Raw genomic sequence first — 18,025 nt, forward strand, 5'->3', positions numbered from 1 at the left:
GAGCTGTACGCGTAATATCCTATACTTAAGGGTTAGGGTTCCATCACAGCTGCTAAATCGAAGGGATGGGGGCTGCGTGCATACATACATGTATGGATCATAAGGAATCACTCACGACTCTTAACATCAGACGTCACGTCACTTGAGACCTCGACTGATATAACCGTCACTCTATCAGATCAACCCTTGGCCTAAGATTTATGGAGTTTTGTTTCTCATATATGCCCGAGAGTACATGTAGCACTGGATCGGCTGGATTAAGCGCATCCGAGCTACAAGTGCTTATATAGCCTATTATCGTTATATTACGAGCTAATTGGGCTGTGATCTGTTTGTTCCACAGGTTGGAGGTTTAAGGTCAACACGACAAATATCTTCTCAACCCTATAATACGGCCCTAATATATAAATATATGTTAGCTTCCAAACAAACAACCACTAGTCACTAATCTCAAAGACCCATACGACAAACAAACAGCGACCATACATCTAATATAACTCTAGTCTCTAGCTATTAGTACTTGTCCAAGCCAACCATCCACCCCGGCACACTCTATAGTTAGCAAACCCGCTTTGACCCCCTCTGATCCTCCCCAGGCCTCCCTCACTTGGCGCCAACCCTCACCCTGAACCTCCTATCAAGCCTCATTCACCTCACTCATCCAAATCACCACCAAACAACCAACCAAACCAGCCAACCAAACACTTCACCCCCCACACGCCGCCCCCCCACAACTACCCACCTACCCTACACAACCACAACCACTACCGTTACCGTATCAGCAATGGGCAGTCTCTGCGGCAAACCGTCCCCCACCGGCACCCCCGCGCGCAACTCGCTGCTCCCCACGTTCGCCAGCGGTTATGGAGAGCTAGACAATGGGGAGCAGCCGGCGCCGCCGAATGCGAGGGTTGCGGCCGCGGCGGCGGCGGAGGTATGAATTTCTTTTCTGTGAGGCGATGGATGGGTAGAGGCTGATATTCTGGGGGGAGTATAGAAACGAAATACGAGTACGGCGCAGAAGGGCAAGCGGGGGCAGCAGAAGAGAAAGACACCGGGGGAGGTAGTGAAGGAGGGTGGAGAGGTGAAGGTGGAGGTGGAGGGGAAGGAGGGGAAGAAGGTGTGGGATTAGGGGTTGAGTGGAGGTGGAGGTGGAGAAGGGAGTGTCAGATATTGGTATTTGGGACCGGGGGGGTGGGGTATTTACACTTTTCTATTTTTATTATTCTTTGGGAATTACCGGTCTCTCTTTCGTAATGTTTAGACTTTTTTTTTTTTTTGGAGTTAGCGTTATATATTAATTGGAACCGGACACGCACGTATGCTGAGTGGAATCTTTCGGTTTGGATGGTTAGATCTCAATACGTACTCCAAGTATCGATCGAGCAATATTCTAGGTGTTATGATCACCAGCAGTATATATGGTAATGGCTAGTCTCGTGCCCAGAATGTGGTGTGATTTCTGTAGTCTGCAGAATGAGTTGACAAAAGTCTGGGCACGAGACTAGGCAATGGCCCATGACTAGTCCATTGGTAGGACCCGGCCAGTCGAGGACGTACTCTTGGGTCGTGAAGGTAATACTCGATAAATTATATCAATATTCTGTGGTTGCATCACGAGGATGTCTGAATTAAAGCTAATTAGCTATGTAGCTATGGCTTAGGGAATCTGCCTTAATTTGTAGAATATGTAATGATCTGATCTTCGTAGGACTATGTAGCTATAAGTTATAGCTAGCAAATACTAGTTGCCCTCGTCACCACTTCGAAACCGTTCCTCCAAGATGTATTAGCCTGAAGTCCTAGAGTAGAGGTAATTACAAAGGCAGCTACTTCAGCGACTGCAAGATCGATTAGTATTGACCCTATAGCTAACGAACTAGAGAGCTTGCCTATCCTGTTAATCAACCAGCCTTCTGAAAATATTTTGGTCGTTTGATATAATGAGTGATTATTTATGGTTCATCTTGCTACCCAGTGCACCCCGCAATGTAGCAGTAAGCTAAGGTGGTTTGTATAGATGTGAGAAAGAAGGAAGGTCCTCATGATGGAACGTCGGGCACTGTCTTTATCCGGTTGAGAACAGCTATCATCTTGAAGTGGTACAACGTAACACGTCGAAATATATTAATATCATAGCACGTCGCAACACCGTAGATGTAGAGAGCTAGAGGTCGGTCGATTGGCTAACTAACATTTATCGGTTTGAGGCTCCGGGTTTGTAAAATACCTACTTGTTCTTTGAGAAAAAGGACCCGTTTTTTTGAGCTGTACAAGAAAGATCCGCAATTGCGCTTGCCAAGAATTCGAGGCACCTCAACGTCGCGGGCCAACCACAGCATTGCATCTATGCTGACTTAAGTGTTGTAAGTATCGACTCTGCTTACCCCACTCTACATACATGTACCTCCATAAACAGTCTACTATCTTGACTGAAGTTGCTCTACGCCATACTGATAACGCGCACATGGCGACCGAAGCATCAGATCCCAATCAATACCGACTAGAAACAGAGTTTCAAGGAGAATATGTAATTCACACACATCCTGACTTTCCTGACGCTGAGGAGCCGCGTGACCAGGGGGCTATAGATATGGTTCAAGGGAGATGGACATCCGGAGACGTTATTGGCACCGGAGGGTATGGAGTCGTTTTGAAACAAAAGAATGACAGTGGAAGACTCAGAGCTGTCAAGAGGGTAAGCCGGGGCGCTTTGAGTGCCAAAGAGGCTGGCTTCTCTTGGGAGCTTAGGGTATTGGCAAAGTTGAAGGACGCAAGTATCCCCACAATATCGGGTGGAATTTGATTCAAACAAAAAAGGGGGAAGAAAAGAGACTAATTTCATAAAAGCATCCAATGTTGTTTGTGCGGTTTTTTGGCTGGTATGAGGACAAATACGATATATTCCTTGTGATGGAGTTCATCGAGAATGGAGACTTAAACCAATACCTCAAAGAATTCCCCAAAATAGTAAAAGCCGAGGCAAGAAATATCATTAGGCAAATTCTAGAGGGACTTGTGGTCATGCATGATCAAAACATATGCCATCGTGATTTAAACCCCCAGGTGAGACCTCCACGGGCCAATATATATAGATTTACCTATATAACCAATGTTAATTAATGTCCCAGAACATTTTAATCACCAGTACCACCTCACCAATAGAGATAAATATAACCGACTTCGGAATCTCAAAACAAGTACAAGGTACTCAACTAAAAACCACTTGTGGTATAGAAAATTATAAGGCGCTGGAATTGCGACGGCTTCTACCTACGGCTCCTAGGCGTCGAAGACGAAGAGGCGAGGGTCCAGAAACTTACACAAATGCTGTCGATATATGGTCCTTGGGGACGTTGGTACATGTGATACTGACATCCGAATTGCCATTTCTCTTAACATTGAATGAGGATGAAGATTGTACTGATACTACGATTGGATCGGATGCCCACTACTCAGAATGGGAAGATGAACAAGATTTGGGACTATTATGAGAAAAAAGAAGTATTTCCAGTCGCTAGTTTGGAAAGGTCCCTGGTAGTGAAAGCAGTATAGATTTTGTGATAAAACTCCTCACCCCCGAACCTCAGTGTCGACCTTCTGCGGCAGACGCTTTGAAGAGCCCATGGATAGTCTGCTATCAACGCTTGGCAAATTTTTTTAGCAGTAAGAACATATACCAAATTATCGAGATCCAATCTCATGAGTTTAACCAAGAAATTTTACCTTTCTTGAAAAGAGCCGAATCTATGGTGGAGAGATTGTGTAGCCTTGGTTGTCCAGATAACATCGCAAAAGATTTGTCTATATTGACACTTTATAATATTATTCTCATCGTTCGTATGTATAAATTTTTGTTATATAACCTCCATGTACTTTTTCTTACCCGGGGCGCAGGTCAACCACGCAGCCCAACAACTACCGCAGCCGATAGGTACATTAACTCGCCGACGTTATACGGCCGCACTAGTGCTAATATCGACAGACTCATAGATGCACTTCTAGACATAGCCAACCTCAGCCAAATCAAGAAAAAAAACCCCGTTAGCGTTCCCCCGTGGCCATATAGAAGTTTTATTCCCTGGATATGGGAAATAATTAGCTTATTTCTTCAACCCGACATGATATTTCCATCAGCCGGGAATTTGGGAGGTCGACAACGGGACGGTGTAGGCTATTTATACATTAATATAACAGGCGTTGAAACCTCAAATGTATTCATGCGTATATACACTCTGAATACTTTTTTATCCAAACTAACATTACCCCTAAATCCTCCTAGACCAGTCGCAACTACAGATGCAGGTCCGATTGGGTTGATATAAAGCCCGCTAGGAACCGTTAGTGTCTTTAATATACTATCTTGCGTTCTTTAAATTTTCCAAAGCTTGGGTGACTGATACCAATTGATTTTTGTGGTAAGATATCGGCCTCCAGTTCTCCGTGGTAGGAACTAGCAACCTGGGCGAGCCAACCGACTATTTGGACGAATTACAAAAAGATCTACACAAAAACGTGTCTCTGGACTATCATATAGGTTTTGGGGCCCTTTCTCGAGAATTTCCACTGGAAGCTTTCTTCGATATATATATGCATATAAACGGAATTACCTTCCCTATGTGCCATGGTATACTAATATCAATGATTGTTCTATCCTAGTTTCACCCCAATTTTCAACCGACAAGACATCTGAGGATTATTGGATTCTCGTAGGTCTATAGCATTATATCATAGTGCCATCATGATGTTAACCTTTTCGAATTAATACTAATTGTTTTGTTTATTCCGACTACTACAGATGGCGAAGATTTTACTGGGTTCGATTGTACCAGAGGCAAGCCCTCCCGCAGTTCTTACCTTACCTGCATATATATCATAAGCTAACATATATACGAAATCAACAGTGGAGGGAACGCAGGTTGTAAAGTTGAAGTTGGATCAAGTATATTGAAGTTTGATCCTATCACATATATATATATGTGAATTGGAAAGAAAATGAATGGCTATGTAGCTTTGTATGGTGCAATATACAATTTCAAGTGTGGAGATTTCGGTTTTTTCTTTCTTTCTTTTTCTTTTCTTTTTCTAATAACCATATGCACATCGTACCCTTAATCCGCGGACTCAGCTCATGAAGTTAGGTTCAATCCTACTTGTAGTTATGATCAATGTTTTCTTTATCCCCCAGTAATTTGACCATATATGGTTAAATATGGTGTCGGGTCAGCGAGGTAGCTATATATATCTTTTGGTACTCAGTAGCTACCAAATCTAGGCTTCAGACCCTATTGATCTGAAATATTCTTGACAATATGGCAGGGCATCCATAACCTTCGGCCCTCTTTTCATTTGACTAAGCAGGCCGATGCACTTTGTCCGACCCCAAACAGATTTATCATTATCCTATATTTACATACGATGCCGGAAAGGTTGGTGAGGTTACAGCGCGATTCATCAGTATGCTGCAGCTTGATTACCGTGGTGATACAGCTTTTTGGCGGGATCTCTGGCAGCATGTAGAGTTAATTTGGCATTCCCGCACAATGCCGCATATATCATTAACGGTACGTATTATATTGTATTTCCCCGTATTGTACGCTCTGGGATCACATACACAGCCTGACCTGACCCAGCTCTGGTGAAACTTAGGGTATAAACTTCCAGTCCTCTCCTCATAAAACCAAAATTACAAACCTTTTAGGTACAATATACCCGTGATCCTTAACATCCAACGGGTACAAAAAATATAACCTGTTCTTCTACTGTATATATATAATCCGTTAATCAATCAACCTGTTTTTCTTTTGGTCCATGAGTGAGAAGTCATGATGATTATCAGTTACAAAGCCTCGGCGGGCGCCAATTAGTACGGCAACCAATCAGGTAGTTGGTTACTATATGCCGCTTTTAGCCTAAGCCACCCTCTCGGGAAAATACCCATGTCCGGTAACTGGTCTGCACGCGCAACTTAAGATACCCCAGTTGTTCGGAGGTGGGTAGCCGAAATATATTGAGGGGTTAGTATGGCGGCACGAGACTCGCTAATTACCCAAGAGATCTTTGGGTTGTCGCGTTGGGTCCATGCTTTAGAGAAATAGAGTGCCTGTATCTAGGTAGATTTGCGTATTAATCACTGGTATGTACATACCTACTGCTCTAGCTATGAGCTGGAGAAAAAAACCCTTGGGTTCGGGACACGCAGATGATCTTAACGCCGGTCCTACGAGGGAGGTCTCACCAAAAAGAAAAAACCCAAATAGTTAATGATAGGAGGAGCGGAATGTTGATGGTGCCCAATAGTTGACCCCAAATTGCCTTGTCTAACCAAAAGAGGAACCTAATCCGCCGCTCCCCCAGATTTCTGTACAATCAGATCAAGCTCAACCTTTTTTCAACCCTTCCCCTGTCGGATCCTCGGCACAATGGGCGTTATCCCCGTTCCTTGCTGTTCAGTTGTGAGAGTTTTCACTGTTAACTTACTCACTCTTCTTTCTTCCTGAATCTTGGATCCTACTGAGTCCGTCATTGTTTCAATCTCAGTATAGCTATCGACAAAAAGGACAGAGATGCAGACGGATCGAGAGAAAGAGCCCGTTAGTGGTGCTGGTAATAATAAATAACGTCACTACTGAATTCGTCGCGCTTACTCACACATAATATAGGTTCCACGCCTTCCTCGTCCTCATTTGAGGAGTCTGCGATTCCCCAACAAGTTAATGATGCTATTCCACCGCCAGGCATCGATGAGCGCAAGCTCATGAGGAAGATTGATATACGGTTGCTGCCTGTACTCTGTATTTTGTACTTGCTAGCTTTCCTGGACCGGTATGTTCAAACGTCATCTTGGGAGTGCTGTATTCTGTCTGACTCATCATAGTGTTAATATCTCCAATGCTGCGATATTTGGGTTGAAGGAGGATTTGGGCCTAGGCGGCGTGGAGTATAATACTGCATTGACGATATTCTTCGTTCCTTATATCAGTATGGCCCCCAACGCATCCGCAAATATAGTTTAAGTTACTGACATCAATTTCCAGTCTGCGAAATTCCTTCCAATATCCTACTCAAGCGTCTCAAGCCCCACCTATGGCGTAAGCTTTTCTATCACATGCACTGCGCACAGTATTGGTTCACTAACATCTGGCAGTATCTCTCTGCATGTTCTTCTTTGGGCTCACCACGATGCTACAAGGTCTCGTAAAGAACTACTCTGGCATTCTCGCCACACGCTTCTTTCTCGGTGTCTTTGAGTCTGGCATGTTTCCCGGCTGCTTCTACCTGATTGCAATGTGGTACAAGCGATCCGAAGCACAAAAGCGGTACTCCTTCTTCTTCGGGTCCACATCGCTCGCAGGCGCATTCGGCGGTCTCCTGGCCAGCGCGATTGGCAAGATGGAGGGCGTCAACGGGTGGAATGGGTGGCGGTGGATCTTTATCTTGGAAGGACTGCTGACATGTGTGGTGTCTTTCCTGTTCTTCTTTATCATCACAGACTTCCCGGAGGAGGCAAAGTTCCTGTCGGAGGAGGAACGTGCATTCGTGAAGAAGAGGCTACAAGTAGATGTGGGTGAAAGCGCGAGGGAGGAGAAGATGACACTCAAGGATGCAGTGAATGTCTTCAAAGACTACAAGATTTTCGTCGGCGGGTTCATGTATTTTGGTCTCATTGTCCCTGCATATGGTATTACTCCCCCATCCCCTACCCTTGCTAGCAAGCAGCTAACTTAAATAAAGGCTATGCCTACTTCGCGCCCACAATCGTCAAGCAGCTTGGCCACGACCCAATCCAAACACAGCTGCACTCCGTCCCGCCTTGGGCCTGCGCCTTCGTCTTTGCAATGGTGATTGCGGTCCTCTCTGATCGGCTTCAGCACCGCTTCCTCTTCACACTGATCCCCATTGCAATCGCTGTTACCGGTTTCTGCATCCTACTCGCTGTGCACGACAACACAAATCTCCAGTACGCGGCGTTGTTCCTCCTCGCAATGGGCACATACTCAGCCATGCCGGTGGTGGTTTGCTGGTTCAACACCAACCTTGGCGGCCACCACCGGCGTGCCATTGGTACGGCGTGGCAGGTCGGGTTCGGGAACATCGGGGGCATCATTGCAACATATTCTTTCTTGTCGAATGATGCTCCGTACTATACGAGTGGATATAGCATCGGGTTGGCGTTCAGTCTGTTGAGCGCGCTGAGTTGTGTGATATATTATGTCGCAGTGACAATGGAGAATAGTAAAAGAGAGAGAGGTGTTAGTAAGTATAGTGGCGCAACAGCGATGGAGAAGAGGGGTCTGGGTGACGAAAACCCGGATTATCGGTATTTTAGATAAGTCGAACATGTAGTTTGGCCGGGGATACGTATTGACATGTGTTCTGACGTTTTATGTCACGGTAGTTTGTTTTCATTGGATGGGTATCAAAAATAATGTGGCAAATGAATGATGATTTGCTCCTATTTTATAATTTTTCCTAAGCCTAGTATGTGACTATTTAAATTGTTTTTGGCATATAAGATAACTCAGTTCGTAAACAAAACAAAGCAGAGTGAATTCCAAACTGTCCCGTGTGACGTCAAAAAAGGTCTTAAATGATCAAGCAATTTCACGGAGCTACTAACTTTACGGGCGATTTTAGCATTCCCGTCATTTCGTCCCATTCCTAATCTGGACAGGGCGACTTCTGGGTGAAAGCCCCCATGCAGGGATTAACCATGCATGAAAACGTGGAGCGAGTGACGTCTGATGAGTGCCACCTTAGTCATATATATCCTGTCAGAGCAGGATTGTGCAGTACTAACTTGGGCACCGGCAGTAATACTTGGACCACTACGGGTAGGTAGGGTTAGGGGTATATCTACTCATATATCCTATCGGGATTTTAATCAAATGAAGGAAGATGGATTTGCTAACAATTGCGAAGACACGTTATCTTGCTGTTCTCCTTTCAGTCCAAGTTCATAGCTTAGTCCAAGAAATCCCTCGAGAAGACTAGAGAGGCGTCCAGAGAGAGGATATATATCCGGGTACGGCCAGATTCAACTCCCCAGAGGAAGAGGGAAAGAACATCTCAACCAACGAGGGGCATATATATGGTGTCAGAAATGAAGAAGGAAATTGTGTTGGGGGATTTTCGCAGTTGTTTATTTCCTTATATTTGAGAGCGTTAGCGGCGGTTGGAGGAGAGTACAGTACTACATGTAGCCCTGAAGATAAAATGGACGTTATATTTTCATGACCTAGTAAATTTGCGTGTAATTAAACAACAATGATTCGATTCTCCATACATACCGGTCAACTACACTCTCGCAGAGTCGAACTCTTGACCCGTCGACACCTTCTATTGAAGTCTTAAACTGCATGTAACCAGGCCTGCAAATAATTCCAAATCTCCCTCCAAATTTTAAATACAGCTGATATGAGGGTTGATTGGTATATATGTACTAGTACTTGAAGATAATACCCTAATTAGGTAGAAGTAGTACTCCTGCGCCTATTATTTACATACACAAGGACAAGATCGGATCGAGCATGGGGTTAAAGTGAATACAGCCACATCCCTTGTTGATTTGAGATCACCGATGCATTGGGCACCGGTGTTTATACAAGTAGTTCGTAACTTAAGGCCTGAGTGAGAATATCGTAGTTTGGCGCCCCAGCAACAAGACATTAGCTGCGTGTCCTTAATGAATCGGTGATGCGTATATCACGTGGGGGTGGTATTAAAAAATCTTACACGATGGCGACACCGGCTTCGAGCTGTATTTCAAAAACATAAGTTTACTACTGTACATTCTTTCTACGCCTCATGCTATAGTATTCGGCCTGATATTGTCGAGGGCGGTGGTGGTAGTGGTGGCCGAGTGAGAAAACATGATCCGTAACCCTCGCTGATAGCCACATAGCTACACGGCCGCTGTTTCTAAACAAGCTTTCCCTTGACATACAGGGGGGTGATAAAGGTTTTGACAGTTGGCTTAAGCTTTGCATCTCCATGTGCGGCGCAGAGAGGAGGCCCAAGTGCGGGAAAGTAACACAACACAAAACCGACAGATCGGAAAGTAAAGTAACCTCTTCCTCATCACCGGGTTTCGAAACTTGTATTTACCCCTCATTTTGTTTTCTTTTTTTTCTTTGTGGATATATGTTCCATGTTTTGAAAAGATATCGATTGAGTTCGTATCGTAACAGATGTTAATTCTTGCCATGTCTACACCCATCCCATCCCATTTTCTGGTGATGGCGAAGTCATGTAAATATACAAAGGAAAGATAAAAAAAAGAGAAGAAACAAAAGGAAGATGAGAGTTTAAGGAAATGCTTAGCTAAAAGGAACGCAGTTTTTGAGGTTCAAGTATTGAAAGAAAGAAAGAGAAAAAGATATAAGAAAAGTGAAATATAAAGTAGTTAGCTATCGTACATGATCATCACCCTAGTCGCCTCCAAATATAATTTTTTGCACCGCTCTTTACCATCGGATAATCCCTTGCCTTTTCTTTCCCTCTCCCAGAAAATTCGTTTCACAACATTAGTCAACAAGTAAAAGTACTACTACAATACTAAGTACTACATGTACCTACTTCCCCAACTCGCCCAACAACAAATTCTTATCCGACGACGCAGACACGACTATTAACACCTCTCACATTAGCCCACCCATTACCACCACCCCATCCCCTCGTCTTCCCCCTCTTTCCTCCCCGCCTCCCCCCTTTCCCATACCACCCAAACAGGGGGAAGAAGAATCGACTTACTTATCGGCTCGCCTTCGATCGGCGAAAACCTCATGTCATTTACTGTGCCTCGGTGTCCGGGTAGTTTATAAAGGAGCTTCCTCGACTCTGCCTCCCAAACAGCAACGCTACCATCACCACTACCTGCACCAATTTTATCACCTTTGGGAGACCAAGATGCTCTAATGAGGTTCTTTTCAATGCCACTGGGAGCGCCCTCAAAGATGCTGATCAAACGGTTTGCGGGTGCAAAGGCACGAATGTCCCATGTTCGGACGGTACTGTCCATGCTGTTCGAAAGGAGGGCTTGGCCATCTGGAGAAACGGAGAGGGAGGTGACTGTATCTGTGTGGCCACGCAGGGTATACGCCACGGCACGTTTTCGCAGATCCCATGCCTAATAGTGGTTTGTTAGTAGATGAACATATGTGAAGATGCGGTATAGGAGAAAGGGCTTACCTTGATATCGTTATCAATCCCCCCGCTAAACAACTCATTCCCAGCCTCACTAATGGCTACCGAGGTGACTGGGAATTTTGTGTCCAAATAGTCGATACACTCCTTTTGCCTTGGGTCCCAAATCTACAACGGGTTAGTATGTTTATAGTGGAGAGGATTGAAAGTAGAGAAATGATAAACACACCCCAATAGTGCCGTCATCACTCGCACTGACGATCAGCTCTGGTCCCCTCCGTGTCACATCTAACGCGTTTACAATATCTTCATGACCGACATATCTCCTTATCCTCTGCCCATTCTCTACATCCCATGAGGCAAGCATCGCATCCGTTGAGGCAGAAAATATAATTGCAGAGTCGCGGGACCACTGAAGATCTAGAACAGGCCCCTTATGCCCCGTCAGGGACAGGTAATTCGGGCAGTCACCGTATGTTTTCCAGACCACTGGCTCGAGAATTAGAGGTAGCCAGGCAAGACAGATAGAGGTGTTAACATACAGATTGATCGGTCGGCGGACCCAGACGCAATGTTTTGGCCAGTAGGGTCGAACCGTACCGCAAATACCTCTTTCTATAAACACCCATGCCATTAATAAACCACTCCCCTTTCCATCCAGAAATATACCAATTTCAAAGAGAGATATTATAGCCATACCGAATGCCCTGTCAACTCCATAATCGGAGCTTGCAGCGCCGAAGTCCTCGGTACCTATATCGCCCATTCACAGTTCAAATCAGCAAAACATCCTTTTTGGCAAAAACAACGACTCCCTTCCTTCAACAACCCATTCTGTCAAGAACACAGGAAGAATAACAACATACCGCCTGTATGAGCGCGCCATTTCCTGCCGAACTTCCCACGACTGAAACTGCTGTTGAAGCTCCCTCGGTAACGGGTGTTTTTGTCCTTTTGACGAGCTGATTCGTCCCGAATGCTTCGGGTGCTTTGCGCTTATCTGATGAGGCCATCTTGGGTGATGGGAGGGAGAGGGAGAATTGTATGGGCGTTGCTTGTTTTTCCTTCGCGATAATGGTGCTAAAGGTGGTGATGGACGGGCAGGTAGGGTTTCCCAAGGGATGGCAGGCGTCGCGTGTGGTAGTTTCGTGGGGGGGGTTGGATGAGATGGATGGATGGGAGCTGCTTGGCGGGTTGGGTGGAGTGCACTTTGGATTGGTTGAGTTGGGTTTGTGTGAAGATTTGGTGGACCCGGTGCGGCTCTTGCCTGACAAAGATGGGACTAAGGTTACTAAACCCCTGGCTCAGGTGCGGTATTACTGGTGTTACAACTTACAGGTAGGGGTTTAGGGATGGATCCACAGGGGTTGCTGGGAGGGAGGTTGGAACTGTTGTTATTACTACAGACTACACTAGGTACTGGCAGACTCTCCTCTATTGACTGGTTGGTTGGGATCCTCCCTCTAGTACTGAAGTACCTGTGGGGCTATGGAACAATAATGCGATGAATTTTTTTTGTCGTCTTTCTGATTGGGCATTAAACACACACACACCACACACACACACACATTGTTCACCGCAGGCAGGGCAGGTGTTTCTCCTGATCTGTATGCCTCCCTTCCCCACTCCTCACTTTTTCAAACAAGCACGGATAGAAAAAAAAAGTAAAATTTGATCACGGTCCTCTTCTCCAACATATAACGGAAAGAAAAAAGAAAAATACAAAAAATGGTTCAGCTTGCAGTAAATAAAGGGTGAGAAAGCAGAGGGGGGTGATGTCCTAAAACTCGAAGTTGCCTTTCTGAGTCGAAATAAACGATGAAACAGGAAAAAGTTGGTAAAGAGGGGTTTTATTGGAGATAAAAGAGAAAATGAAAAAAATAAAAAAAAAAATAAAACTATAAATAATTAACAAGAAATTCCCCCCAGAGGATCCACGCAATGAAGGATTTTTTTTTTTTTTTTTAGCAAAAACGAAGAAAAAGATGTCGGTATCGAAGGGTACCAGTAGAGGTAGAGACAAGACGGAATTTTTATAGAGGACCACCAGCCAGGCCTAGGATGAAAGGATATTGTGAGATATGTAGTTGAATAAGAACGGAGAAAATTTCGAAAGATGTCCCCAAACAATCCAGCCATATTTTCCCAGTCAAGGATAGCCCAAAGAGAAAGAAAAAAGTAGGGAATGTCTTGACAAACTCCATACGACGGAGAAGGTTAAACGGTAGTGAAAATATCAGAGAAAAGAAAAAGAAAGAAAGAAAAAACGCAAACGCACGGATTAAATAAACACAACTGAAAGAAACTCGATAAACCAAAAATAAAAAAGACAAAAAAAAAAGCTTGAAAGCCGGTCCTTCGTCGACAGTCCATCATTCCTTATCAACCCTCCTTTTTTTCCTCCCTCGAGAACCTAATCATGCCATTCCATTTGCAATAAATACCATCCATCACTACCCCTACACGCCTCATGATCACGTGCTTCCCGTATAGATATTTCCACCCCATTACTCAAGTACAAGAGGTAAGGAAAAACAAACAGAACAATGACAGACGTCATGTCGAGAATAAGTATCGAAGCAAAAACGCCGTCATTCGCCGTTATAATAATAATACTAATAAACGAAAAAAAAAGTGAAAATCCTGATGGGGTTGATCTGAAAGTGAGCTCACTGAGAAGGAAAAAAGGAGGCTGAAGGAAAGAGAGCCTAAACACCACAACGCTGACTCCACAGATGAAATAGTACAACCACGAAAATCACTCACTCCAGATTACGAGACGTAGCCTATCATGATTCGCCAGCAGAGGCTTCTACTGTATCATTCGACCAACCCCCTATTCCATCATACCCGATACTTCCGTTGGTATCCTCGGTGTTCAAAAAGGAATCGAAATCAAAGGTATCCAAGAGATTATCCGATGGGTCGCCCGGGAAACCAGCGAAATCAAGATTGATGTCACCTTCACCCCCCAAAAATCCTGCCCCCACGTCAGCCGGCCCTGGAACTGGTGCCGGTGGTGCGGCGTGAGCTGGGTTAGGGGTCGGCTGCTGAGGAGGTTGGCCGGCGACGTTCTGTCCGGGTGCAAAACTGACCGGTCTCGGGTTCTGCGAAAAGGAGTTTTGATGTTGGGGGGTGGTTGGTGTAGGTGGTTCTGAGGATGGGGTTCCCACTGGACCTGTTGGTTGAGGAGCTGCACCGCCATTTTTCTTATTTGGCCGTTGCTGTTTAGAATTAGCTCGAATAGGAAAAAGAATACACATATCGAAAGCTCACCTTCTTCCCAGCTTCTCTTCCAGCCTTTCCTTTAGGATTCGCCTTGTGACTTTGTGTTGGTGTCGGTGGTTGTTGAACTGCAACCTGAGGCGACGATGGCTGAGTGCGCGCGTTGGTCGGTGCGCCTGGTGGCACCGATGGTGGTGGAGGCATCGTTTGATGAGGTAGGTTCTGCCTAGCAGGTTGGGGAGTGCCAATCTGCGCCTGGGGCTGGCCAGATTGCGGCCCTCCAGCCTGTTGCTGCTGGGCCTGCTGCTGGGCCTGCTGCTGCTGCTGCTGCTGCTGCTGCTGGGCCTGTTGAGCGGCCTGCTGCTGGGCCTGTTGAGCGGCCTGTTGCTGCGCAGCGACCTGAGCCTGCTGCTGCATCTGCAATTGCTGCTGCTGTTGCTGTGTCTGCTGCCATACGTTTCCGACTGGTACTCCACGGCCGGCCTGTGCACGAAGGTTTGCATTCATCTGATTCATTTCAACCTGACTCATTTGAGCAGCGAAACCCGGATGGGAGCTTGGCGGCCGCATCATGGTCCCACCATTAGGTGCACCACCGGGATTCGCATTTCCCATTATACCCAATGAATTTTTCATTTCATTATACATCATATCTTGCTGCCCGCCTTGTTGAAGCTGGCCATTAAAGCCCATGGCAGCTGGCGAGTTTCGTTGTTGGACATGACCAGGCATTGGGCCTTCTGGCATTGGCGAACCTGGGCCGCCTTGGTTTGGCATTTTTGGTGTTCCTGTCATCTTCGGGTTGCCTGGGGTCTGTGGCGACGGAGCAGCCCGACTATTTGGAGACATGCTCTGAGAGAATCCTTGCTCCATTCGGCGTTGTCCATCACTATGATGTGCGATGCTATCTTGCTCGGCACGAGCCATAGCCAAACGCTTCTTATTCTGTTGCTCAAGAAGCATCAGTTGCATTTGATAGTCTTGCAAAGCATGATTACCAGTGCCAGCTCCCATGCCACCAGCCCGCATACCACCAGGTGTTGTGGCATAGAAATCGCTCATCCCTAGCGGAGCGCCCTCGGAGGTCTGAGGCATCATGGGAGCGCCGTGTGGCGGGTTCTGCTGGGCGTTTGCCATACCTTTCGGTGGGCCGCCTTGAAGAGCCGTCACAGCTCTACCCGCATGTGCAGCCAAATTCTGGGCATACAGCTGGATTGATTTTTGTTGGGTGATTGGGTTCTGGCCTTGGAAGGCTTGAAATTGCTGAGGAGTCAATCGATTTGGGTCAATCCCATTTGCCATGAGCAACTGGTGTGCCTGGGATGCAGAAGCGGCACTCTGTGGTGTACCTTGCGGAGCACCCCGACCATTCCCGACCTCTTGGTACTGTCCATTTTCTAATCGCATTCTCTTTGGCGATCCAGCATTATGTCCAGCAGCCGGGGATTGAGGCCGTGGCTGCTGGCCGTTCATGTCATTAATTTCTCCACTTTCGCGCTGCATGGCAGCTTGCACCATCATATGCTGTTGAGTCTTGAGACCAGCAATTTGCAGTGGTGTCCTGTAAAAAATGAATTTGTCAGCAATTGAATATTTGATAGCACCTTGCATAGTAATCGATGCCTACTGAAGCTGCAGGCATCCAGAGACATAAGAAAAAGGTTGTTTACAACTTTCTATTGTTATTCATCATAGCAGTCCTTGCTAACAGATTTTTGTTTTGCATACTCATTTCGCCGCCGCCGGCACTGTCCTGGTTCATCGCTCCGTTAGGAAGCACCCCCGACTGCATCTGCATCATCTGATTCCGATACTGCTGATTGCCCAGGTTCATCAATTGACTGGGTACTTGCCCTGTCATGAGCGCGTGTTGTTGTTGGGGATTCATCTGACGAAGCAGTTGTTCTTGTCTGAATCTTTGCGTTGCCTATAAGAAAAAGAAATTAGTCCTGAGCAGCGACGTCACTCATAATCGCCAGGAACTCTATCGCAGGCAACCATGAGGAATGTAGGAGTCGCCAAGAAGTGCTTACCTGTGTCTGGGTAACGTAGGACCCTGCAGCGATTGAACTCTTTCCTACACCGTTTCTGGCACCAAAAATATCCCAAAATAGGCACCACCAGTCGAACAGGAACGAGCCCTGAGGACAGTTCGCGGGGAGTTTTGGTAAAGGTAAGCCATCTGCTCGATCTTTATTCGGATCGTCTGGATCCTCATTCTTTCGCTGACTAGGGCCCTCGCCGGTGTCCATCGCGTTATCATCACCATTAACAGCGTTGCCATCGGAGTCGTGTTTTTGCGCTCGACGCGACGGACTGTTTCTTTGGCTGTTTGGAGTTGTTGATATATCCGCTTCATTAATTAATGACCGCGCACATTCTATGTACCCGTTCTTAAGGAAATAGTCGTATATGTATGTGTTTAGTAGCGTCTTATCGTTGCTTGAGGGCGCACCACGAGGAGGGGGGGCACCGCCATTCATATTCATGTTCATGCCAGCGGGAGGTCCCCCGATGGCTCCCATTCCCATGCTCATGGTGAAGGGATGAAAGTGAGACTTCACAAGATTATTGATATCGATATGGGTTAATATTTATAACTCAATAGTCGGATTATTGAGGTGTTGATTGAGTTTGATGGTGCAGTGCAGTGTAGCGTAGTGTGGTTGAGAGGTGGGAAGTGGTGTTGCTTCGGTTGCTGCTGTTAGGGGAAGAGGCGAAATCTCTCTCTCGGTCGCGATGGGCGATGGCAACAAGGTTCGATCAGCCACACTTTTTTTCTTGGGGGGAGGCGAGCGGCAAAACCACGACCTTGTCGGGACGACGAAAGGTACAGCAACGCCTGCTGCACGAAAGAAAGAGCTGTGTATGTGTACGTGCAGGTAGAGAAATAGAGCGAGAAGCGAGAGGTAAAAAAAAAACAAGATCGGTGTTGTAAAGCGAGAGTGTGATTTTACGCGAGAGATGAAAACGATGGGAGAGCAAGAGAAATGCAGGGACTACTGGTAGGGGGTGGGGGGTGGATGATAACCAGTGAGCTTCTCTTACGGTAGATAGAGGCTGGGAGGAGAAGTTGTGTGTGGTGGTTTAAAGGTATGGGGGTGGTGAGTAAGGTAAGTAAGTACTGTTGCTTTGCTGCTGTGGTAAGTAAGCGAGGAGAGACAGACAGAGGCTGCTACCGCGGGCAAGAGCGGTCGAGGGCGGATGCTAGCGCTAGGCTATAATCTATAGAAATTCAATATAAAATGTCGTATATGCTGTAGTCGACCAGTGCGTACTCCTCACTGTTCACTTCTCACTTCTCCTATAGCTTCTGCTGTTGCTTCTGTGGGCAATAGTAGTAGCAGTAGCTGTTGCGATTGTATTTTCGCAACGCAGAGACGCGAGTCGCGAGAACAGAACGGCGGTGTTCGACAAGTGGGATCGCCAGGGCGAACGGTGCGCACGAGAGACCTGGGGTGAGCTGAGTCGGATTTGGCAGGTAAAGTGTGCCGCGAGGGGTTGGAGGGGGGTAAGTAAGATGTACGTAGTAGGGTACGTAGGTAGCAGGTAGCAGCAGTAGCAGCAGTAACAATGGGTAGTAAATGAGCGGGTTGGCCGCGGGGGATCGAAACCCTCCCAAATATGATGGTTACTACACCTACTGACTAGAACA

The 18,025-nt window shown here is 46.3% G+C and overlaps 7 protein-coding genes across 7 annotated transcripts; 5 read left to right on the top strand and 2 right to left on the bottom strand.

Moving 5' to 3' along the window:
- Window positions 1–784: 784 nt before the first annotated feature.
- LAJ45_05725 (uncharacterized protein) lies at window positions 785–1,132 on the top strand (the record flags this gene model as incomplete). The annotated part of the gene is made up of 2 exons (XM_046115294.1): window positions 785–934; window positions 998–1,132. 2 exons carry the CDS (start codon window positions 785–787, stop codon window positions 1,130–1,132), a joined length of 285 nt encoding a protein of 94 aa, XP_045971343.1.
- A 1,335-nt stretch (window positions 1,133–2,467) lies between these two features.
- LAJ45_05726 (uncharacterized protein) lies at window positions 2,468–2,806 on the top strand (the record flags this gene model as incomplete). The annotated part of the gene is made up of 1 exon (XM_046115295.1): window positions 2,468–2,806. One exon carries the CDS (start codon window positions 2,468–2,470, stop codon window positions 2,804–2,806), a length of 339 nt encoding a protein of 112 aa, XP_045971344.1.
- A 50-nt stretch (window positions 2,807–2,856) lies between these two features.
- Window positions 2,857–3,494, top strand: LAJ45_05727 (uncharacterized protein; the record flags this gene model as incomplete). Its single annotated transcript, XM_046115296.1, has 2 exons — window positions 2,857–3,066; window positions 3,132–3,494. 2 exons carry the CDS (start codon window positions 2,857–2,859, stop codon window positions 3,492–3,494), a joined length of 573 nt encoding a protein of 190 aa, XP_045971345.1.
- Window positions 3,495–3,749: 255 nt separating this feature from the next.
- On the top strand, window positions 3,750–4,983 carry LAJ45_05728 (uncharacterized protein; the record flags this gene model as incomplete). Its single annotated transcript, XM_046115297.1, has 8 exons — window positions 3,750–3,840; window positions 3,898–3,934; window positions 3,986–4,214; window positions 4,283–4,340; window positions 4,424–4,446; window positions 4,660–4,709; window positions 4,799–4,834; window positions 4,905–4,983. 8 exons carry the CDS (start codon window positions 3,750–3,752, stop codon window positions 4,981–4,983), a joined length of 603 nt encoding a protein of 200 aa, XP_045971346.1.
- Window positions 4,984–6,566: 1,583 nt separating this feature from the next.
- LAJ45_05729 (uncharacterized protein) lies at window positions 6,567–8,333 on the top strand (the record flags this gene model as incomplete). The annotated part of the gene is made up of 6 exons (XM_046115298.1): window positions 6,567–6,606; window positions 6,663–6,825; window positions 6,878–6,981; window positions 7,038–7,091; window positions 7,148–7,681; window positions 7,735–8,333. 6 exons carry the CDS (start codon window positions 6,567–6,569, stop codon window positions 8,331–8,333), a joined length of 1,494 nt encoding a protein of 497 aa, XP_045971347.1.
- Window positions 8,334–10,574: 2,241 nt separating this feature from the next.
- On the bottom strand, window positions 10,575–12,158 carry LAJ45_05730 (uncharacterized protein; the record flags this gene model as incomplete). Its single annotated transcript, XM_046115299.1, has 7 exons — window positions 10,575–10,627; window positions 10,753–11,128; window positions 11,191–11,313; window positions 11,375–11,634; window positions 11,688–11,760; window positions 11,845–11,898; window positions 12,012–12,158. The coding sequence occupies 7 exons, from the start codon at window positions 12,156–12,158 to the stop codon at window positions 10,575–10,577; spliced, it is 1,086 nt and encodes a 361-aa protein (XP_045971348.1).
- A 1,020-nt stretch (window positions 12,159–13,178) lies between these two features.
- On the bottom strand, window positions 13,179–16,907 carry LAJ45_05731 (uncharacterized protein; the record flags this gene model as incomplete). The annotated part of the gene is made up of 6 exons (XM_046115300.1): window positions 13,179–13,201; window positions 13,912–13,931; window positions 13,996–14,354; window positions 14,422–15,931; window positions 16,080–16,297; window positions 16,404–16,907. The coding sequence occupies 6 exons, from the start codon at window positions 16,905–16,907 to the stop codon at window positions 13,179–13,181; spliced, it is 2,634 nt and encodes an 877-aa protein (XP_045971349.1).
- Window positions 16,908–18,025: the final 1,118 nt, after the last annotated feature.

Source organism: Morchella importuna, assembly GCF_003444635.1.
Source record: "Morchella importuna strain M04M26 chromosome Unknown Morimp01GS016, whole genome shotgun sequence".
NCBI classification, from domain to species: Eukaryota; Fungi; Ascomycota; class Pezizomycetes; order Pezizales; family Morchellaceae; genus Morchella; species Morchella importuna.